Source organism: Dermacentor albipictus, chromosome 6 (genome assembly GCF_038994185.2).
Source record: "Dermacentor albipictus isolate Rhodes 1998 colony chromosome 6, USDA_Dalb.pri_finalv2, whole genome shotgun sequence".
NCBI classification, from domain to species: Eukaryota; Metazoa; Arthropoda; class Arachnida; order Ixodida; family Ixodidae; genus Dermacentor; species Dermacentor albipictus.
In genome coordinates, this window is record NC_091826.1 from 61,962,281 (window position 1) to 61,986,323 (window position 24,043).

Below are 24,043 nucleotides of genomic sequence, written 5' to 3' on the forward strand. Positions count from 1 at the left end.
TTTCTCTCTGGTATCGCAACCATTTCTGTGCAATTAAAAAAGGCATTAATTACTAATGTTTTGTTCTTAATTTAGATTTTCTGTAATGCGTGGCGTTGCTCTATATATATATATATTATTAATAATCGATCCACTATCACTCACTACTCCAATTAAGAGGACGCGAGAGATGAATAGTTAAGTAAATAAATGATCTTGCAAAGTCCATGAGCGTCGTAGCGTTGTCATTCTCATAACAAGAAATTTCGATTCGCGAAACCTATACAACTGAAAGAAAGGATGTCGTTTCCCTTTGGTGTGTCTGATCTTAAGCTTTAAATCCTGCAATGCAAAAATCGATCGGCTGGTCGCCCTCGACTTTGTTGTAGTTTTTCTCTTTCGTTAAAGTTTTCAACCTTCAGATTTTTCATCACGTGGAGAGGACTTACGAAGAGGGCGAATGCTTCTGAACAGTGGTCGGACAAATGCCTGTCTCGGGAGCCGACGTTTCGGCAACAAGACTTGTTTTCGTCGAAATCTTGACTCAGCAAACAGTGCCTCGTTCGAACGCTGTTCATCCTGTCGTCTCCGTTTGACTGCGAATGTCTGTGTTGTTTCTCCGTTCACACTGAAGCTCTTTACTTCAATCAAACTTAGTGTTAACGGCAATTTGCTAATACAATAAGGCCCTCTAACCCGCCTCCACCCTCCACTCCCCTTCCCTTCGTATTCATTATTTAACCGACCATATCAGGAGCAAGAACAAAAAAACTGGACAGTGAACAGTGCAAACGTTCTTTCTCGTGCTGCTCCCTGCTTTATCTGTCGTACTTTTTTTTGTTCTTTTTATTGATTCCTTGACATGAACCAACTCGCCAACAAGTCTTGTTATGCATGTTAACTGTCCTTCGCATCACGTGGCTACCAGAACACACCTGCAGAGGCATTCGCCTTCGTTCGTGAGCGTTGAGCCTAGACAGCTTCCCTCACTCACATGTTATCCTGTCAGACCGTCCGGACTCTTTAGGACAAAGCCCATTATCTCGTCGTAAAACTATCGCTTTAATCATAATGAGACTGTATTCATATTGTTCCTATATCTGTAAGCTTGTCAGGACCGTTCAGCTGTCCCATGCTTCTGTCATTGTTGTGCCTGCAGGACTACGATGGTGTGGTGGCCGTGCAAGACGTCTCCATGCGCGTCTTCGAGAACCAAATCACCGTGCTTCTCGGACACAACGGCGCAGGGAAAACAACTCTGCTCAACATGATCACCGGTGAGACGAATGGCACTTGTTGGTCACATAGCCGACTCGACAGCCCTTGGAATGCAGCCGCAAATACTCTGTTGTCCGAGTCGGTAGAATGCTCACACCGCCCTGTGGCAGGCACGGTGACACACGAAGTTGGTACGACAAGTGAAGAAGAGTGGATCAGTAATGCCCGAGGCACACGTAATGAAAGTAAGCGGAGCTTGAAAAGGGCCCAGCTGGTGTAGCTTTATTGTTGCGTTGTGCGGTGGCAGACACGCCCGCTCACGAAGTTAGTGCAAAACAAGGAACGCGCAACAAGGGAGCACGCGACCTGTTGCATGTTCCTTGACTTTATTGCAGTAGCAATTATTATGGACACCCCAGAAGCATTATCGCTGTCGACGTTGACGTCGACGAAGCCGTGATGTTCAATATAAAGTACAAGTGCGATAACATCGCTGTCGTTTCCTGGGGGCGGGAGTAAAAGCGCGCGAGTGTGACCCGGTAAGGATGGAGGCTTGATCTAGCGGGTGAGGGAGAAATTCGGGGAGGAAGCGCGCCGTCTTCCATCGCGGACAAGGCAACAGCGGGGACGGGAGGGGAGGAGGCGTACTACTACGGCGGCGTCTGCGTACGGCATGGATGAGCGTGGTCGCGCGGTCCCTACCTTGAAAGCCACGTACGGTGGGTATAGAATCTAGGCCCACCGAGGGCTGGTGGCTTCGCGTGCGCTGGCTTGAAACGAGAGGCAGCACAAAGGGCAACTCACTCGCTGCTGCTGCCGCCCTTCCTCACGCCATCGTTTCAACAATGCTCTTAATTTTTACACAGCATATAAAACTACTATTCTTAGTTAGTATTGCTGCTGCTATTAGAGGTTTCGCCTTCCGGGCAAGACTGTGGCATTCTTTTAATAGCTTTGTATGTCACTGTGACTGCCTTAGAGCCAGGCACGTACCCAGGATTTTTTTTCGGGGGGGGGGCCCACCACCCCCATCATCATCATCATCATCATCAGCCTGTTTTATGTCCACTGCAGGACGAAGGCCTCTCCCTGCGATCTCCAATTGCCCCTGTCCTGCGCCAACCGAATCCAACTAGCGCCCCAGAATTTCCTCATTTCATCGCTCCACCTAGTGTTTTGTCGTCCTCGATTGCGTTTCCCTTCTCTTGGTACCCATTCTGTAAACCTGATGGTGCAACGGTTATCTAACCGGCGCATTACATGACCTGCCCAGCTACATTTTTTCCTCTTGATGTCAATTAGAATATCGTCTATACCCGTTCGCTCTCTGATCCAAACCACTCTCGTTCTCTCTTAACGTTATGCCTAGCAATCTTCGTTCTATCACTTTTTGCGTGGTCCTTAACTTGCTTTCAAGTCTCTGCCCCATATGCACTGGCAAAATGCACTGGGAAATGCACTGGCAAATGCATTGGCACTGGACATATTTCACTGGCAAAATGCACTGATTGCTCACCTTACTTTTCAATAATAATGGTAAGCTTCCAGTCAGGAGCTGGCAATGTCTGCCGTATGCGATCCAACCTATTTTTTATTCTTCTGTGAATTTCCTTCTCATGATCAGGGTTCCCTCTGATTAATTGACCCAGGTAAACGTACTCCTTCACAGTCTCTAGTGGCCGACTGGCCATCCTGATCTCTTGTTCCTTTGCCCGGTTATTAATCATTATCTTCATCTTCTGCATAATAATATTCAACCCAACTCTTACACTCTCTCTGTTAAGGTCTCCAATCATTTGTTGTAACCCGTCTACATTGTTGTTGAATAGAACAATGTCATCGGCAAACCGAAGGTTACTGAGATATTTGCCGTCGATCCTTACTCCTAAGCCTTCCCAGTTTAATAGCTTGAATTCTGCTAAGCACGCAGAAAATACCTTTGGAGAAATTGTGTCTCCCTTTCTGACCCCTTTCTCTCCAGGTATCTCCCTGCTTTTCTTGTGTAGAATTAAAGTAGCTGTAGAACCTCTGTACATATTCTAACGCGAAAGACGAGTCAGTAAGACAAGAAACTATTTACAGATTATATTTACAACAACGGTTGATGCGCTGACCGGTTAGATTCACAGCGCGAGCCTAGTTCGTTCTTCCTCCTCTTTTCTGGAGTGATGGCGCCTACGCGCCTCGTTCAAACAAACAAATACCTCACGCATGTACTAATATTTTCCAAGATTTTTACGTAAGCGTTCTGTACTACTTGATTACGTAGTGCCTCTACGATTGCTGGTATCTCTACTGAATCAAATGCCTTTTTCGTAATCTATATAAGCCACATAGAGAGGCTTATTGTATTCTGCAGATTTCGCGATAACCTGATTGATGACATGGATGTGATCCATTGTAAGGTATTTCTTCCTGAAGCCAGCCTGTTCCCTTGGTTGACGAAATCCAGTGTTAACCTTATTCTATTGGAGATTATTTCGGTAAATATTTTATATAATACTGGGAGGGGAGCAAGCTAATGGTCCCATAATTGTTCAATTCTTTAACGTCTCCTTTTTTGCGTGGATTAGTATAATGTCTGCATTCTTCCAGTTTCCTGGGACCCTTGCAGTCGATAGACACTTCGTATAAAGAGCCGCCAGTTTTCCAAGCATTATGTCTCCTCCATCTTTGATTAAATCGACTGCTATTCCACCTTATCCTCCCGCTCTTCATCGTTTCATATCTTGCAGGGCCCTTCTGACCTCATCGCTAGCGATAGGAGAGTTTCTGTATCCTGTTCATTACTGTTTCTAAGTGAACTATCGTGACTCCTCTGGGTACTGTATACAGGTCAGCTTAGAATTTTTCCGCTGCTTTTGCTATATCTTCGAGATAGCTGATTATATTATCCTTCTTATCTTTTAGTGCATACATCATGGTTTGTCCTAGGCCAGGTTTCTTTTTTACTGATTTCAGGCTGCGTTCATCTTTTGCGGCTTCTTCACTCTTTCTCATGTTATAGTTTCGAATATCAGTTATTTTCGCCTTGTTGATCAGGTTTGACAGTTCCGCGAATTGCGTAACGCTGTGCGGCCGCCAGTCCCATACAACCGCCTAGAGCGCAGGACTCTGCGATTCTAGACGTACTGCGCTCACTGCGAAAGGTTAGAAAAACACCCACATAAGCACAGCAGAGAAGTGGCTACGTGAGGCGGTTCGACCGATAACTGTAGAAGCGTCATTCAAAACAAGTAATTGTTCTCCACTTCCGGCGGCGTTTTCTCTACTTCCTTTTTAAATAAAAAGATGTTGATCCATAAATATTCTCATAAACAACGGTTAACTTTTTTATTGTTCGCTTTTGCTTGCAGTTCGGTTGTTGCCTTGGTTTCTCCCTTAGTAGATCGCTGAATTTCTCAACTCCTTACGATTTTTGTTTCCAGTTGCCAATTTTGCACGTAAAGTGCTATACAGTTAGGGAAAAACAGACGAGGTAACGGGCGACAGTCATCTTGCTTATGGGTCTAAGGGTTATTGCAGGGTTCCATGATGGACGCTCTTTCACATTACTTGATTTCCCACCTTATCTAACCCATATCACGTGTATATGGTTCCGGACATCTACCAGCGTCGCGGCGAGCCGTAACTCAAAGAAAAAATGAAGCAAAGGGATAAGTTAAACGCAACTGGCGTTTTCTCCGTCCGCAACTCGTTCCATGAGAGTACAGACCAGCTGAGTAACAGCCGCATCCCTCTCCTTGTCCCAGGATCAGCCTAAACAAAGAAGGTTGAACTAACAAAAGCAACAGCTATGCGCGTGACGGTTGAATAGATGGTGACAACTGAACGCATCTCGAGTTAATCGCGCGGGTGCGGAATCTACGAGAAAACTGTCCTTCACTATACAAGAGATGGCGATAACTACCGCCATGTAAAAGGAGTGAAAAAGGCAGCATAATGCGGACCGATGTACAGCTGTCAAGTCTCAACATTGATCTGGTGGTGCTTTAGGAATGTGTGAGGAGTGGTGGCGTGGGTGGGGGGGGGGGGGGGTATGCCACTTGATTTCGGGGGGGGCCCGGGCCCCCCCGGGCCCCCCCCTGGGTACGTGCCTGCTTAGAGCAACAGAACGATGAAGCTTGTGTGCTTTCTTTTTCGGGACTGATGCCGACAAAAATCAGTCAACAAAATTTGTTGCTGGGCTAGTTTAGTTAGTTCATACTTGTTGGTTTATACTATGCCTATCCTCTGTCCCGTCTTGGAATTACGCATACCAGTATTCAGCTGCTAAAAATCAGTCACTTGACCACTCTATACAAACTTGATTCACGATGTCGGCAGTCTCCCCACGAATCTCGTTTGCCCCAACAATGTAGGATATAGGGCTGTAAGCTACGGCACGACCAGTGCCACATGACACTCACAGATGTGCGTGCTTCTCTCGTCCAGGCTTCTTGGACTCAAGCTCTGGCGTCGTGCTTGTGGGTGGCTACGACGTCAAGACCTGCACAAGAGATGCGCGCGACAGCATCGGATACTGCGCGCAGTACAACATCCTCATCGACGACCTGAGCGTCGAGGAACATCTGATGTACTTCGCTATCGTACGGAACTTTCTGGTTCCTTGCTTTCTAGCGATGCTGAAAACAGTCTCTCAACACTGTGACTTCTGTATTTCTTTATTTAAACATTATAGCTTGAATATGTATGCTGTACACCTTAGAATTTCAGTTTGGAATGCGTTGGTGCAAAGTTAGAATGGCGAGCATCAGTGTCCCACGAATTGCTAGTTCTCGGAGGAAACTTATAGGTGCGCAGAGAAAAACTGAAGTTAGCGTTTGGCATGAAGAAATGCATTGATGTCCGCACATTTTCGCACTTCATACAAATATCTGAATTGGTAGGCTAAGCATCCATTATCTTATGACAGCCTGCGAAATAGTATTACAGAGATGACGGCGCCAGTTGCCGCGCGCAAATGGACCCAAAGAAATTCATTTTGCTTTTTTTTTAGGTCACCCATGCCTATAACTTCGATGTTTTGCCATTGTCACCGCCTTCTTTCGCATCCAGATCAAGGGCGTTCGTCTAGAGAAGGCGCGCAGCGAGGTGCGCAACCTCCTGCATGACGTGGCCCTCCTGGACCAACGCGCGACGCTCGCCGTGGACCTGTCACTGGGGCAACAACGACGGCTTTGCACCGCAATGGCCATTATAGCCACGCCGAAGGTGAGCTCGCTAAGAGGACGTTGACGTACGACGAAGCCAAGTAAGGCACAGAGCAAACAAACGCGCCCGTAATCGCAAGAAGTTGGTTTCTCCCTACGGGCGAAGTATTAATGGCGTTAGCGAATTATTGGACAGCTGTACGAAGTAACTAGCTTTATCGGCTGAGTAAACTGCAGTAGACATTCGTTTACTAACTAAACTAAAAAGCACGTTGTCACGCGCGCACAGGCAAAGCATGAGCACATGTCAGTCGATGACTGCGGACACTAGCTGTCAGAGCGCTGGCGCGAGGAAGAGCGGCAGCAGTAGCGAGCGAATTCCCCTTCGCGCTGCCTCTCGCTTCACAACGAACTAGGCGCGCGAGAACACAGCGTACATGAAGCCGTAAGCCATATCCGGTCGGCTATCCTTCGAATCCAGCGCAGATTGCCTCTAAGGTAGGACGCCAGCGGCCGCGCTAAGCCTCCGCAAATGGTGTAAAAAGAGGAGGTGCGCAATAACTTTTCCCTCCTTACCACTCCTATCGCGCACACATCTCCCCGCCTTCCCGCCTTGCGAGAAGACGAGAAGATGCCCCCGCATCAAGCCCCGGTCTTCTCGGCTCCTCGTAAGCTTTCACAAGAACCTACAGCATACGGTGCGCGGCCGCGATGTATGGACTTTATGCGGAACATCATGGCGAAGTGGATGTCGACGGCGACGACGATGGCGCAAATTTAGCTGGGGCGTCGTTTAACTGCTATCGCAATAAAGAAAGCTATCACGCCGAAAATGTAATTAAGGGACAATTCCGGCGAATCCTGATGGATGGACGGCCACTGGCAAATTGCGCTTAGGAAAAAAAAGAAATTTTTGCGAATTGGGTTCCGGCTTTATATTTAAAGGGACACTAAAGGGAAACAATAAATCAGTTTAGACTAATAAAGCATTGTTTGAGAAACCTGCAGGACGTCATTTCAAGAAAATAGTTTGAATATTAGATGAGAAAATGAAGGTCCAAGTATCAGTATTTGAATTTCGCGCCGAAACGCCAGCGCCAGTACGTCAGCGTGACGTCAGGGATTCTAAAGTTTGTTTTCGCATTTGGGCCGCGTTGGCTGAATAAAGGTTCCCGAAACTTGGCATGTTTAATATTTGGTTCCTTTAGAACACAATGTAGTCAATCTGTACAGCTATATATAATTAGTAGGCCCTAGAAGATGCCATCAAAATCCAAGACGTCACAGCCCCCACGTGCGGGAACTCAAGTAGGCGTCACCACCCGTATTTCGTCTCGCGCTTTTTCTGGCTTACCAAACGTCTTATCGTTGTAAGAGTGGTGTTTCTGTTGTTGTAGAATGGTGATTTACTGATGCAGAAGAAATCACTTTTCACTTTAGTGTCCCTTTAAATTGTGGGGTCTTGCGTGCAAGAACCGCGATATTATTACGAGGCAGGCCGTACTATGGTACGGCGGATTAATTTAGACCAGCCGGCGTCCTTTAAGGTGCAACTAAATCTAACTACATAATCTTTTTCTTGCACTTCGCCCCCATATATACATGCGGCCACCATGGCCGGGATATGGGACCCGCGACTTAGCAGAGCAACGCCATAGCCCCTAAGCTGCACAGCGGCGGGTTATCTATTTTATTTATTTATTTACACATACTGCAGCGCCTGCTGGGGAGTGGATAATACAATACATGAAAGAAATGCAATAGGCAACAAAGAAAGTTTAGGCGCAGTGTTGAGGGAGTACAGACAAGAATTCATTTAATGGGAGAGAACGGTTGGCTCCTGGTAGCGAATTCCAGGCTTCAATTGTTTTAGGGAAAAAGCTATACTTAAAAGTATTAGTATTCTACTCATTTAGTTTCCTCGTCTTTACCAGCACACCGTCTACTTCCGCTTATCTTGCGAGAACGCTGCCTTTCCGACCGTCCGATGTACGCGAAGTAGACGAGAGAGCTCGCCCTTCAATCGATGAGTTTAGTGCATGACTGAGCCGCGGCGAGCGTTGTGCCACCTTTCCCCGCGTTTATCCGTTCAGGTGATCATACTCGACGAGCCGACGGCAAACATGGACCCGGACGGCCGCCGCGAGATGTGGGAGTTGCTGCTCAAGGTGCGCCGATCCTGCTCCATCTTCCTCACCACTCAGCACCTGGACGAAGCGGACGTCCTCGGCGATCGAATCGTCATCATGGCCCACGGACAGATCAGGTGCGAGCTCGCGTTGACGCGAGTATCCTGCGAAAATTACTCGAGGCACACCGGGGCTAGACCCGAGGCTTGAAGGCGCAAGGAGGGACAGTTTCACGACAAGAAACAACGAGGCCAGTAAAGTAATTCTGCGGTAATTGTTCAATTCAGGAGAAAGCGACATAATTTAAAACGTTAATGGGCCAGCAGATGATTCGTACAAATAGCGAAGCTTCGTTTTGTTTAATAGTGTTGGCGATTGGACGAGTTGTACGAATGTGACAGCTTCAAGCGATTGAGATTTCTTCAGCACAGACACAATGTGTTGACGCTATTATGAACGATGTACCTACCTACCTTGCATATAATCAACGCAGCATGCACAGGTTTGACCTAAAGGAAACATCGACTGATATGCAAAGTCTTTCACAAAAATCTCAAACCCAATGCCGTTCTGTGCAAAGTTTAGGCCACGCCTTGTTCTGGGGTCCCTTGTGTATATACCTAGATGCGACTGTATAGAACGGATCAACCGACCGATTCATTCATTCCTTCATCTGGTAGACTCAACTTTGAGCAATGCAACGCCCATTAAAGTCGGTCTTAAACAAACTTGCGCACTAAGAAGCATTCCATGTCCCAGGAATAGCACGGTACAAAAACAAAAAACCCAATCGCATTGTATTAGTCTATAAGGCATCGGTGTGCGCCATGTAATGCTTCATACTTGCGTCGCAATATATAACATAATTATCAATGTAGCGCGTCGCAGATCTGCACCTATTTACTATGGAGTGAGTGGAGTTACACGTATATGCGGGCAGTGGCTACAGCGCAACACATGCCCTCGCAGACAATACTTAGCACATCGCATAGGTGGCACTATGTTGCACAAAGAATGCCCAATTTGATGTACCTTGATGCCCACAACATTGGATGGAACTTCCTGCCCACAATATGCAAAGTATACTTCCGTAGAAAGCGCTGGACATCAAAGACAAGTGCACTGTTAATGCGTAGGGAGAGATATGCTATGACAGCACTGCCTCCGTAGCTTTCGCCGCGTCACCTCATAAGTATCAGACAGACGATAGTGTTGAAACGTTCAGTGTGTAACATTACTGAGCCCAAGAGTGACGAATATCCACGATAGCGCGTCATGTCGTCGCAGCGTCTAAGTCATTTTGGCCACGTCACGCAGGTGCGGTGGCTCGCCGACTTTCTTGAAGCACCGATATGGTGCGGGCTACCACATGAAAATCAACAAGCTTCACAGGTGCAACGTGCCAGCGATCGAGGAGCTGTTGCACAAGTACGCGCCCAAGGCTAAGCTGCAGAGCAACTCGGACAACGAGGCAGTCTTCATCTTGGGGCAGATCATCGCGACGCGGAAGCTCGTCAACATGTTCAAGGTACACGCTCGGCGCACATTCGCGCCTGCCCACATAAAGCCCGACCCCACGTGCTGTCAAGTGGTCAGGTGATACAACACGGGCAGTAGAGTGCTTGATTTTATTGCGATAGCAGTTGTACGGGCACTCGAAGGGTGCTTGCGCCGTCGCCGTCGCCGTGCTGATCCAAGTGCGACTGTGTTTGAGTGGCTCGCAAGGTAAACGTACCTGGTGGCAAAGCTTCCATAGAAGCGCATAAGTTCAAAACATGGCGGTTCACCGGCTGTTCACGGGGCTTAGCATCATTTGTGGGATGAGGGAACACTTCCGGTGGAAGAAAATATGTGATTACATATCCGTTAAAAACAGAAGTGACGTCATTTTGTTCGCAAAGGGGCGAATTTTGTTATGGTGGCGTTCCGTTAGAGCTCTATGTCCAAATGCCCCGCCATTCCACTGGATGGGTGTTTCGAGCTTTCAGCGTGCAAAGCGATGAAGGAAAATGTCAGCCGTACGAGTGTAGAAATCGCATCCATGCCCAGAACATACCTTCTTTGCTGGCCGACGAAAGCTTTAGGTGTAGAGTGCTGGTCCTATCGTCGGACGCTAGGTCCGTCGGCATGCGCAGTCGCATGAAAAGGTAAACAATTATTTGGCCGTCGTAACCCACTACTTTTGAGTGAACGGGTTAAGAAAAGATGAAGCTACTTGCGTCACCAAATCTAGACAAACGTCGACCGAGAAAACAGCCCAACGTGTGAAGGGGGCTTATTGTAACAGGTGAACTTCACGAGCGCGCCTTTCTGCACACTTCAAGAGCTTCATCGCATTGCAAGTGATAGCGGCGTCAACGCTCCCTCTTACGATGGGCACTGCAAAAAACTATTTATTGGTAATGATAAAATAAAATAATTTTTTTCTGTACTCATCGAGCATATATAAAGTTGATCAGGAATCTTATTTTCGTTGAATGAATCTAACTGTCTCGCTTTAATTAAAAAAAGCTTTTTTTTTCTTTCTCAATGTTTGTACTCTCCAAACATTGTCGCGCTTCAATCGCTGCTCCCATAACCACCCTTCCTTATGTCGGTGACAATTAGTTCTGCACCGCGTTTGGCCCGAAACTTCGCGACCTATTTGGATCGACCTTGTGTCTCGCGCGCAGTAAGCTGGAGTTCACTTTATATGCTGCGTAGGTGCAAAAGCCGATCATGCGAGAACAAGCCAAGAAAGCCAGCACCTTAATTTACGCTATCTTCCCGCGCTCCAAGTGGCGGAAGTCAGGTTATCTGGCGAGTTTCGGAGGTGCGGCGCATTTGAAATAGCGAATCGAACGGCAGTACCGAAAATTCACTTCGGTGCAAGCGCGAACGCTCACCTTTGTCGGCTCTCGTCATCATATGCAGTTTTCCACTGTAAGTGCCTACGATCATCGAGTGAACTCTGTTCACATTCATGGCTAATAACATCAGCACCAATACCAACTTGCCAAGTAGGGCGCCCAAGACACATGAACGTGACGCTTTAGTAAGCGATGGTTTTTATACTGCCCATAAATATATACGAGCCTTAGATCGCGTAATAGTTCGATACTTCAATATCCTCGTCAATGATTCGCCTTCAGGATGAAACTGCGACTTTTCTTTTTCTAAAAACCCAGATCTGTATATCGGCAAGCGAACAGCTGCTGGCACGTTCCCGCAAGGAATCTCAACGCGATTAGCATTCTTTGGTAACTTCAAGCAGTCTGCGCGTACATGTATGTATGCCTGTATCTCTGCCTTCGGCTAACGTCTACATCGTCGGTCATCGTCGGTCATCGTCGGGTCGGTCATCGTGCTGCTGTGCTGAGGGAACTACGTTCGCAACCAATCGTTGAACCAATCCGTTGTATCCAGTGCGTCGTACGTATCCAGTACAAAGCACTGGATACGTGCCGCTCTTCAATGAAGCTCTGAAGCTCTTTCACGCAAAACTTTGGTCATTGGGTGATGTGTGCAACTCGGTATGTGCGCATTTCGATGAAATTCTCCCGACGCCAAGGAACTTGGGTGCCTGAGCACGAGTCACTCTTGAATGATCCTCTTTCATGATAACTGTGGACAGACACTGGTGATTTTGCCACTCCTCAATGTCGAAAATACAACTTTCAGTTTTTCTTCCGTGCCGTGAGGAGTGCAACCCACGTCGTGGATATCCAGGCAATCCTGTATATATTCACACACGCGCCACGCGCGGAGTTCGAGGCGGCACTGCTAGGTGGCGCAGCGTGTCCACGGAGACGCGGGAGAGGGGAGCCCAGCTGCACACGCGGCTCGTACGTGACGCGTTTCGGCGGTGGCGCAGGACCGTGCGTCGCCACATCGCTGCAATGCTAATCGCATTAACGTGGTCTTTTCATTGGGACAAGGGCTCTGCGGGAATTACGTTTTTATTTAATTAGAAATGATGTTTCTCGTTAGTGTTTGTTAATTACTCTAACTTGCGAAAGTTTTGAGTCTCTTGTTCGAGGAACCGAGTGTCTGCTGTCTCAACAGTAAATAATTTAATTCGCGGTGCGTCCTCTTTCCTTTTTGCTGTATTCTTTCGGGGTTAATCGCAATATCTCATTTGCCCAAAAGAACCAGATATGCAGACTCCCCTCTTAATTTATTGACTAGAAATTGACAACGTTACCGGGGAAGGGGCAGCAAAAAGGTTTGTTTTAACTAAATCCACATGGCTGATGAAAACGACGCCGAAAGTTTTATGCCCTGCTACAGCGGCCTCATTGTTCCACGATCAATTGTCCAGTAATACCTACGCTCCCGCCAGACAACCCCAGCAGGCGGCAATCGAACATTAGGTTTCTTTATTAATGCGATTAGCATTTTTAGGGAACTTCGAGTTTTCTATATGTCTGTGCGTCTGTTCTCGGTTAACGTCTTTGACGCCAACTTGAGTCACTCCTAATCGCATTAATGTCGGCCAGTCATGCTGAAATGGTTTTTTGGGGAATTTTTAGCACGAACAACGCTGTCAGTCGCCTTTTCATGTGGCCATTTTAGTCACAAGGTCGTACGCTAACGTCCCCGCAATGTAAACGTCTTAGTCTTAGCATCTTCGAGAGTAAGACGTGTTTCTCGTCAAATGAGAATGTTACATGGTTTAAATGGGCCTTGCACTTACACCACTGGGCCGAAAAAAACGCGCCGAATTTCCCGTGACCTGCACGCAATGAAAGCCACTGCAAATCTCCATGCGGGAAAATTTGCTAGGCTTCATGCAGTACCGCAACGAGAGCAAGAAAGAGTGCTCAAAAATAAATTTTGGTCGACATCGTTTCTTTTTCAGCCCGATTTATCATTTCGAGCAGTTCTTCAGCGCAATACCGGCGACCGTGCATTGTAACTCTGGCGCTAGTGTGTACAGAATGTGCAAGCCACGTGGTTCATACAACGTCGATGGGGTCGCCAGTGCATCGTCTCGCCTAAACTTCGTCTTTCAGGCTTCAAACGGCTTTGCGGCGTCGCAAATCGATTATTTTCAACAAAGTATTCGCCTGTTAAATGCAACATTTCGCGACAATAACGAATGCGCCCACCGAGTTAAATGTCCTCGCCTTGAAAAAAAGAGCTACGATTCCTTGGGAAACTGGGAAAGATCAAGCGTAACAAACAACGTCGCGACAAGGTCTGAAGCCACAAGAACAATGAACAGGCAAATCCACGTATACCAACCAACATTCCCGTGGTCGCCGAGTGATCACAGTGCGAGCGTTTCCTCTAGCAATTCTTGTAATGCAGCAGTGATGTGTTCAACGCTCGCCGCCACCCTTATTGGCACCCACCGGTACCCGAATTTCAAAAGCTACTGGCACGTTAGCTATGTATTCATTTCCTCGTCATAAGTTTTGGCTTCTTGTTCACGCTATGCACTGATAATCCATTACGGCACACCGTAAAGCTCGCGTTCCAACTGCAGCCTTCCTCAATCACGGACATATCTCAAGGAGACATTATCACTCTTCGAGTCGGTTTTTATTACCGACTCGTATGCCAATAAGGAGCACAGGCTATTACTTGTTAGATACCATGGTTAGATGCGGAAGGAAGCAGCTCCAGGCGCGTGGGGGGGGGGGGGGGGGGGGAGGTAAGCCTGTCCTCCCGTTTCTAATCGTCAAGGCCGCTTCTCTCTGCTTAAACACCAATGAGATATAGTGTAACATCGTCTATGGCAAGTTGGCATTTCGGCACCACATCCCACATTTTAGTGCGAACTCGCGATATTGGAAACGTACTCTATGGGCATTTTCACTTCGTCTGTGACAGCACGATGGCCCACATCGAGTCATTGTCAATAGTTATTTTTCTCGAAAACTGGCGATAACAGCACGATTAAAACACTGTCATATAAGTTCAGCACGCACGCGAGCTTACGTACGGGATGAATACGTTACCACTCGCTTCCGAGTTACTTTCTACAAGGCTTGTAGGCAAATGTGCATTTTTAATGTACAAAGAAGTAACGCGGGGGCATCCATACGGTAGTTTTTTTTCAATTCAATTCAACTCAATTCAATTTTTATTTTTTCAGAAATAGTAGCTCCTGGAAAAGGTCAAGAGCTAAAACCTGTCTCGACAGCTTGACTAGGCCCATGACCCCCTCTACAAGGCAGTATTGATGTACAGCAACAGGTAGTGTCCATGACATCAAGAAATGCGAAGAACAACGAATTATACAGTAGCATAAGGGTAATTAATTAATAAATCTACAGCATATGATTTCAAAATGTGTGTAATAACTTTATCTATAGTTGTGAACATATGACAATACAAACAATTCGCTGACGGAATAACCGTGGATTAAAGTGCGATGACGATGCTGCGTTTTTCTTTCTTGCTTCCTTTCTTTCTTTCTTTCTTTCTTCCTTTCTTTCTTACTTTCTTTCTTTTCTCTTTTTTTGACTGCTAATCTCCGCGATCCGGCCTTTTCCAGGCTCTCGAGAACCGCAGCGCTGAGCTCGGCATCGCCTCTGTGGGCATGACGGTGACCTCCCTGGAGGACGTGTTGGTGCGGGTGGCCGAAGAGCAGCACATCCACCGCAAGGCCCACAACCTGGGGCCCGTGGCAAGCGAGGAGCCCTCGCTCGTCGATGGCAAGCGTAAGCCGTGGCCCGTTATTCCCCCCCGCCGCTGTATATATATGAGCCACGCGGAGTGTCACCGAGGCCTCCGAGTTCGGGCCTCGCGCGCTTAGGATTTTGGAGGCCGTAGGCTTCAGTATATACGCTCCCGCACGGAAACACGTGAGGCAAATTCGACGCTATAGCGTCTGCGAACACCACCATCAGTGTTCAGTCTCCGTGGGGAACTGTGGGAATCGCCCGCGTATATACTTCAAAATCAGCCATCCTGTATTCGAGGGACCTTGTGGACTCTCGCATTAACCACCCTCCTGAACGTCATTTAATCTAAAAAAGTTTGCTGTACGACAATAACCAAGGCTCTATATTTCTGCCATACAATGGCTTCCGTAATATCAGAAGCAAAAATAATTGTACAGATTACGAAATAGCATTACGCATTGCTTAGCGCGACAAATGTCACTTAAGCAGACGTCATCTATATTTAGAGACATGCAATGCCCGCGAGTGCCGCGATCTATTGGTATGCCAAATTGCGTGCCACATGTAGTCGTCAACGCGAAACACATAATTACTTTAAACAGATTTTGTTAAGCTAGCACGGAGTACTTCTGAACCACGGCAAACACTAAAAGAAGCTGCCGTATGCTTTCTCAACGAGTCCATGTCAAATCGGTCAAAAAATCCTCTAAGCGGTCGCCGTCACCGTCGGGGCTGAAAGATAGCACGAAACGTCCGATATCACTCTATTAAGCGTGCGAGTCTGCGTGGACGTAAGTAAGTACTTTTTCTTTTTGCATTCTTACACCATCGTGATTTGGCCGCTGCCTCAGGGCATAGGACCAGCGCACTTGTATGCCGCAAGAGATCTAGCCTCACGTTTCACTTTCATGTTTAAGATAACGTAATTTATTATTAATTGTTTATCCCATGACGTTTTACTTGTCCTAGCCGGCTTTAGTACATTGCATGCATAAGATTCATCCGTCAGTGACCTCCAGTAGACCCTGCGCTGCGTCCTCGTTCAAAACTAATCTCATCGCACTATCTAAACTGCTGCTGTGCCCTGGCACGTTCCCTTTATCCTATCGTCCATTCCTTCATTCCTAAGCAAGCAGTTATCTGTGGCGCGCTTTACGTGATATGACCAACTCCGTCTGCTTTATTGTAGTGATCTTTCCTGTAGGCCTGTTCAAAAAGACTGTAGTGATTCTGTTGCTAAACGACTGTTAGATGGGGAGCACGAAGTGATGATGATTACGTTCATTTGAATCCCCTTTTGCCACGGGGCAGAGGCAAGTAGTCACCCAGCCTCCTCTATTTATTCAGGTTTTACGAGATTTATCGCAATCTAGCCTTTAGACTATCTGATCTCGATCTGCACTTTCGCATTTCAAACCTTTATCCCTACATTCTCCATTAACGACTCCGGCGGCTTTGTCAATATGTTTACCTATTCTTCTTCCACCAATACTCTAGCCATCTTACTTAGCTCGACAGTTCACCAGTTAGTTATTCCATCTTCTCTGAATCCCAATGTTTTTGGAAGGTGCACACTCCCTACGGGTCTTGCTGGTTGAGTATCTTGGCTTGCCGTTACGATGTGCCGAATCATTTCCTGGGTTTTATTTTTATTTTATTTTTATTTTTTATTATTTTGCTAGCACGCACATACCTCATCCGGCGGCGCATATTCTCCGGCATGTTTTTCTCTTCAGGTAGCCAGCTCAAGCCTCAAACAGCAAGGCACTGCTATTTGAGGCCTGACGGTCTGAACCCCGCCAGGCCGAAGGTTCGAACCCCCATCCCTGGCGGCAGAATACCAAGGGGGCCAGAATGCAAGGACGTCCATAAGCCGTACTTTTGGTGCACGTTTCAAAACTCCGGGTGGCGGTATAAATTAATCGGGTTCCCAATTTAGTATGGCCTCCCTCATACTCTTTTGCTGCCTTCGGAACATTAAAACTCCGTAACAAAACATGGCCTGTTGCCTGTTATTAGGCTTACGCATACTCCGCGATTCCTGCGGTTGAAAGGATCCTCAGCATCTGCCACCGTGCTCGGGAGTGGCACTGGCTAACAAACCTCCAAATTAGTATACATACAGAAATACCCAAGAAAGCGGACGGGCAAACGCACGTCGTCGTATCCCACTGGAAGAGCACCGCAGGCGAAACGACGGAAGATGTGGGTACGGCTCCCGGGACGGTTAATTTTGCCCATGCATCCCTTGGCTTCGTAGTCTGTTGGCTTCACGTAGTCGTAACCAATATAAAAATCAACTCCCTCGGCTTCCCTTTTCATACAGCGCATGGTCATATGGTGTGCGACAAGTAAGAACTTCCTTTTCGGGCGGGAGCAGCGGTGAGGACCAGGAAAAAATAGGCACGTGAAACAGACGAGACGCTGCGCTGATGTGTTCTCTCACTATGTCTTATGCCCTGTTCCTACCTGAAGAAATGAATAAGCAACTAGGCTTATGCCTGCACGTTAAGGAAGTGACGACCACCGTGCTGCTCCCTCCCTCCCACAGTGTCCGTCATCCGGATCATGGCCAGCGCCACGTCCACGGAACCCTCGGCCTTGTCGTGTGTCTGCGCCGTGCTTCACAAGCGAGCCACGTACATGTGGCGCGAGAAGAAGATGCCCCTGTTCAGCTGGATGCTGCCGCCACTCCTACTCCTGCTGCTCTTCTTCCTCGAGGACGTGGGCCTACGCGGAAGCGGCTACGACGTCGAGCACGAAGGAGGACACGTCGGGTACACCTTCCCCGAAGTGATCGGAACCGCCCAGGTGAGCGAGTGCGCGCACACCTGGTTCGGTATTTATGTTTATGGAATGGCGAAATTGTCGCCCGCCCGACTGTCGCGAGAAGTTGAACAAAGGTAACCCATATACGGGCTTACCTCTTGGAAAGAAATCTTTGCAGCGGGTAAAAAGAATCCACCGTGGACCGGGGATAGAACCCGGCACCGGCGCCTTTGCGGAGTTGTCACTGCTCATCTGAGCTAACCAGCAGGCTAGAAGATCGTCACAGCGAGGCAAACTTATTCGACGATTTCTTGGATGGGGACACAGAATGTGGTAAATCAGTTGTGCGAAAGCCGCGAAGGGAAAGGAAGGTTTCATGAAAGGTAAAACTAAAAATTAGGAAGGCTCCTGAAATGAGGCAATTTTCTCTGTCACGAAGCTTCCTCCACCTTTCGCAGAACTTATTTGTAATATACGTATTTATTTTACCCGTTTCTTTTCTTTCTACTTATCGTATACTGCAACGGATATTTCCTGGTGTTTACATTTCTGATGTTAAGTTTTGAATTAATGTGGTTCTTGTCGCTGTTTCGGTTGTCAGGTTTTTCAGCCAGCTATACCGGTTATTCTTTTTTTATATATATAGTTTACAGTATTTCTGTATCTGACATGATGCTTTTGCTGCATCTTTCTTGTAGCAGCTACGAGGAACTCCGTCAAGCAGTTCCCACAAGTGTTAGCTCAGGTAGCTAGACAGAAGTATCTGGTTATTGAAGTGCGCTGAAAAAAAATTACTTATAGAAATGCCTACAGCACTCAAATTGGGCATTATTGTATTGGTAAAGAAAAAAATGCGTTACAAGTTAAGCGCGGCCAGAATATGTACATGAACAATATTGTTTGACAGAACCCAAGTAGTCAGTTTTTATTTAAACATACACGTTCTTGCAGCAGTGTAATAAAATAAAGCGCAGTGACATAACTTCTGGCAATAAATTCCACTCTTTTACTGCACTGGGGAAAACCATGTTTGAAAACATTATTGTGACTGTTACACTGACTTACCTTCACGACATGATCTACTCTTCGGCACACGTAAGTTGGTCTTTGAAGTAGTTTCGTTAACTTAATGATAATGTTTATTCCCATCAACACATACATTTTGAGAGAGGAGGCAGAATTAAAAGCGAGATAAGGCTTTACAAAATGTCCACCTCCACGGAGAAGGCAACGACAGGAGTCGTCTACGAGATATAAATCACACGCACACAATAGTGGAACCTGTAACTTGCAGCATATGTGAATACTTCATCATATGTGCTAAATATAAATAATAATAACAGATACACGTGCGCGGAAGACTACTGCGATGAAAGTAAAAAAATATACCAAGCCCATCCTACCTGTATACGAAACACCTAATTAACCTAATCAAGCACAAGGCCCAATTAAACCGTCATAAGTACGAAACTAACAACTCACGGCGTCCCTGAAAAAGAAGAAAAGAAAGATTGGAAATCGATCAAGTCAAGGTTAAAAATATAGGCAGTAGCTGGTTAGGCAAGATCATTTTGTGTGGATATAAAGTAATTAGATTAATTAGCTGGGGTCTCACGTGACAAAACCACAATTTGATTATGAAGCATGCCGTTGGGACGGACTCCGGATTAATTTTGACCACCTGGATTTCTTTAACGTGCACCCAATGCATGGTACACGGCCCTTTGCATTTCAACCCCATCGAAATGCGGCCGCCACGGTCGGGATTTGATTCCGCGCCCTCGGACATAGTGGCACAACGTCATATTCACTACGCCTCCGGGTTGCGGATATAAAATAGTCCCCAACAGTGGAATAACTTATGTTGTGCACGCTAGCATTACCATTAACCGGGTTAATAAAGGTGAGTGGCAGTTTACATTTGCAGAATTTGGCAACCATAGTTAGTCCTTACAGTGGGTAACGCCGAAAAAAAATACTGCAAGACAGTGAAACCCGCAGATACCTTCGTGATGTCCCCCCACATTCCAGAAAACTGGATAAATGCTTCCTTCGACTGCAAAGGCTTTCTTTTCTGGCATACCACTTTGAGATTACTTTGTGCCTGTTACTTTTAGTGGGATGAAAATTTCCTATTCCTCTAATATAGGCACCGCTATACTGTAGCGCAATATAACATTGCGCTGTTGCATCAATAAAAATAACTTGTTTCATTGCTTCGACGGCTGACTGAAAACGCAACAGCTGCTGTATAACTACAACGACAATTACTAAAGTTTAACGGGCTACCGTGTAGGGTTTCTACGCCGTGGAAACGGACAAGTCGTTCACCGACAAGTGGCTGCGCCCGTTGACCAGCGACGCGAGCGAGTACATCATGGAAGAAGAGGACGCGTCCACCGACCTCACGAAATATCTCCTCGACATCGCCAAGGACACGTTGCGCAAATATGTCTTCAACATGCACTTCGGCGTGCAGACGACCAAGCGTAAAGGGTGAGCGCGTGGCTACAAGGACTTAACCTCTGACGTGCTCGGTAGAGAATCTGGAAAGCAAACTCTATGTACCGCAAGAAAGCAAAAAACTGGTGCGCTAGGCTCGCCTAGCACACCGGTTTAAGGTGAGAGTTTAAGAATTTCTTTAAGGTGACACCGCACCACAGAAACACGATGTAGCCACACCAGAGAGACACGATGTCTGTGAGAGAGCCAAAATAGGTAGTTCATTTCAATAGAATAAGCGCTAAAAGTGACGGCACACAAGAAGAAATACAGACAGGAAGCGCCTTGTCCTGTCTGTATTTCTTCTTGTGTGCCGTCACTTTTGGCGCTTATTCTATTGAAAGCTATGCACCAACTAGCCCCACAACGTGTTTTACTGCAGGTGTTTCATAACTACTTTGTTAGGGTAGTTTTGAGTGCTTTCGCAGTAAAGAAATGTGTAGCCAACCTTTTCAACTACTGCCCCCCTGACAGCAGTGCCCGTGACGTGTCAGTACGGTGTCAGAAATTTAAAGGCATTGTCGCGCAATCTAGTATTTTTTATGCATAAAATCCAGGAAAAAGCAAAAGGTGTTAGGTGAACTCTTCGCTTCTGTTCACGCGGCTATTTCTTCGTTTATTTATAGGAGTGAGCGAATACACAAAATTTCGAATACGAATCCAGTAGTCTCTGCTATGCGGTTCATTTTCGAATCGAGAATCCGCTGTTCGGAGTTGTCGAGTATTCGTTTCCTGCGGACATAACGGATTTTGAGAACTGCTGGATACTCGAAAGAGACAGGAGGATGAATGTGAGAACTGTTACGGCTAATTCTGGTACAGGATAACAGCGGTTTGGACGGAAAAGCGCCACTTCGAACATAAATACGTTTGTATGAAAAACATTTTACCCTGCGATGAGCGAAATTGCGTAGGCTAGCGCGATGCTGCCACAACGTTCAGCAATGTCATACATTAGTGAATATTCAGGACTCCGAAAAGCTAAAAAGCACCATAAAGCCACATCTTCGCCTGCAAAAGCGAAAAACATACTTTTTGAACTTTCTGCATGTTTCTAGTTCTCTTAAAGAAGCAGTTGTGTCAGACTTCTATATAAGGCCAAGCTGATTCTTATAGGTGGTAGCTTACTTTGGTGCCACGTTTGAAGAACTTATAATGTTTGTTTCGGGCTGAAAATAGGAGGATATATCCTTCTGTAAATGAATTATTCTTTTGTAGCAAAAGTGGAAAAGCGCTTTTTTTAAAGGTAGTTACCCACCATGCCCCCGTAAGCACAATGTGTGCTTCTGTAATGCGGCACTTTTCTCCTTCTGCAAACCCAAGACGGTACGTGCACCTGTCGACATGCTGTTCTCTCGTTTGATTACACTCACTGACTCGGACAATTCAAAGCAGTTCATCATTTATAACCTCCTCAGCTATGCGGGTGTATTATTGTACAAATACAAATACGTGTACAGATCACGACGGAGAACAAAAAAAACAAAAGAATATTAAGATTGCAGCTCATCATTGGACGAACTTATGCGCAGAAGCACACGAAGCACTCAAGTCACTGCGATAGCGACCAGCCCAATCATCGGTCGTGGAATCTATTCGCACGGGTCGAATTTGTCCGTTATATGTACATGCATAGGCGTAAATTCCAGGCTAATAACTGGCGCTTGCCTCATGAAGTGATTATCCTGATCAGAAAAAGACGAATGAAATAAACAAAAATGTCGCTGCTTCGCACGAAAGGCGAAGCATCGATTGCGAGAATAAAGTAGTAGACAGCTATACCAAGCAGGGATAGCAGTTTCATCGGCCGTGTAAACTTGCAAACATTCTTACTAAATTAACAAGCATGGTGTCACGCGTGCCCAAGCAAACATGATGAACACATCTCACTCAACGACCGCGGACAGTCGCTGTCAAAACACTGGCGAGAGGAAGCGCGGCAGCTGCAGCGAGCGAAGTGACCTTCGTGCTGCATATCGGTTCAACGCAAACTGAGCGGCCTGAGCACAGCGCACGCGAAGTTATGAGCCGTCGGCGCACCTAGAATGCATCCTCATCGCAGATCGCTTTCAAGATAGCACCCGTGCGGCCGCGGCATACGCAGTGGCCGTTGGAACAGAACGCTCCTCCCCTCTCCCCTTGTCTTGCGCGCGACTGAAGACGGCGCGCTTCCTCCCCGCTCTCCTCACTTGCGCACCCGACATTGAGCCACCATCGTGTGCTCACCTTCGCATGCTTTCACTCGCACATACAGCATAGGGCGCGCGGCGACGATGTTATCGGCCTTGGACTTTGTATGGGACATCACGGTGACGGCGACGCTGACGCATAAATGCACCTGGCGTGTCCGTGTAATTGCTATCACAATAAAACTTTAAAACATAAAGGAAGCAAGAGGTGAAAACATGCGCTTGGTCGCGCGGGTTCGACAGGTTGAGCCGCGCATGCGCTGTAACACCCAGCACAAGATGGCGGCAACTACCACGCAAACGCACCTCGAACGTCCCCCCATATCGTCGCAATAAATAAAACGCTGACACACGCATAAATGTAGTTGCAGGTTACTGGCGCTCTTTCTTTACTTTTCGTGTTTTTTTTTTATTCCTCATTTCAAACTGAAGTCGAAGACGTTGGGCAGACAGCATCCTTCCCTCTGTCCCGGACATCCATCTCGCAGGAATGTGCTCTGGTACAACGGTCAGATCCAGCACACGGCGCCCCTGGTGGTGACGCTTTACAACATGGCGCGGCTCCGGAACGTCACCAAGAAGGCCGCGGCCAGCCTCACCTTCGAGCTGTCGGCGCGCGGCTCGGAGGAACTCCACGCGGCTGCGGGAAGCGGGACCGGCGTCCTCGAGGAGGACATCCGCAGCCAGAACACGTACCGCACCCTCCTGCCCAAGGTCCTGCGTTCCATCTTCTTCCCGCTCGTGACCAGCCTCATGTGCAGCAATTTCGTCATCTTCCCGACCGCCGAGAGGACCCTCAAGGTGAGTGGGTCCCAAGTGGTGTGGTTTCTCCAGTTGTGTTCCGTGATGCACGTATAATCGAAATCTCTTGCGAAGCGCGCCAATACGAAAGCTTTGGGACTTTTCGGTGGAGAGAATGTTCTCAAAAAACTCACTGCGATGTAGAATGTGTCGCAGTAAATGACAGGAAATATATTGGCAGATCTATTTCCAAGCATTTAACCGTCAAAATGACGGCAGGCTGTCATTTTTTTGTAAGGCGAACGCCATGACGTTTAAAAAAATTAAATTATGGAGTTTTACGGGCCAAAACCACTTTCTGATTATGAGACACGCCGTAGTGGGGACTCCGGAAATTTCGACCACCTGGGGTTCTTTAACGTGCATCTAAATCTAAGTACACGGGTGTTTTCGCATTTCGCCCTCATCGAACTGCGGCCGCTGTGGCCGGGATTCGATCCCGCGACCTCGTGCTTGGCAGCCCAACACCATAGCCACTGAGCAACCACGGCGGGTAAACGCCATGACGTACCGCACACGGCAGTCAATCGAATCGCCCTTAACGTTACGAGCAATTTCATTATTTAGTTCGAGTGGTATTCGCGTCTCTCTCTTTATCTCCTTGTTCACGGCGTTAAAAAAAGTCTTGTCAGGACTACGCCGGTGGCCTGCCATAAATGATAAAAACATGAACGTTAAAGTGACTGCTG

At 47.1% G+C, this 24,043-nt stretch overlaps 1 protein-coding gene across 3 annotated transcripts in view; it reads left to right on the forward strand.

The window, feature by feature from the left end:
* Positions 1-24,043, forward strand: part of LOC135896581 (phospholipid-transporting ATPase ABCA3-like) — a 70,918-nt gene that overhangs the window by 21,175 nt on the left and 25,700 nt on the right. For all 3 annotated transcript variants that reach the window (XM_065425037.2, XM_065425038.2, XM_065425039.2), the window contains 9 exons: positions 1,139-1,256; positions 5,632-5,786; positions 6,256-6,411; positions 8,444-8,616; positions 9,797-10,007; positions 14,964-15,129; positions 17,645-17,904; positions 20,159-20,358; positions 23,042-23,354. In XM_065425037.2, the coding sequence (XP_065281109.2) occupies positions 1,139-1,256; positions 5,632-5,786; positions 6,256-6,411; positions 8,444-8,616; positions 9,797-10,007; positions 14,964-15,129; positions 17,645-17,904; positions 20,159-20,358; positions 23,042-23,354 (1,752 nt within the window). The remainder of the gene's footprint in view (positions 1-1,138; positions 1,257-5,631; positions 5,787-6,255; positions 6,412-8,443; positions 8,617-9,796; positions 10,008-14,963; positions 15,130-17,644; positions 17,905-20,158; positions 20,359-23,041; positions 23,355-24,043) is intronic.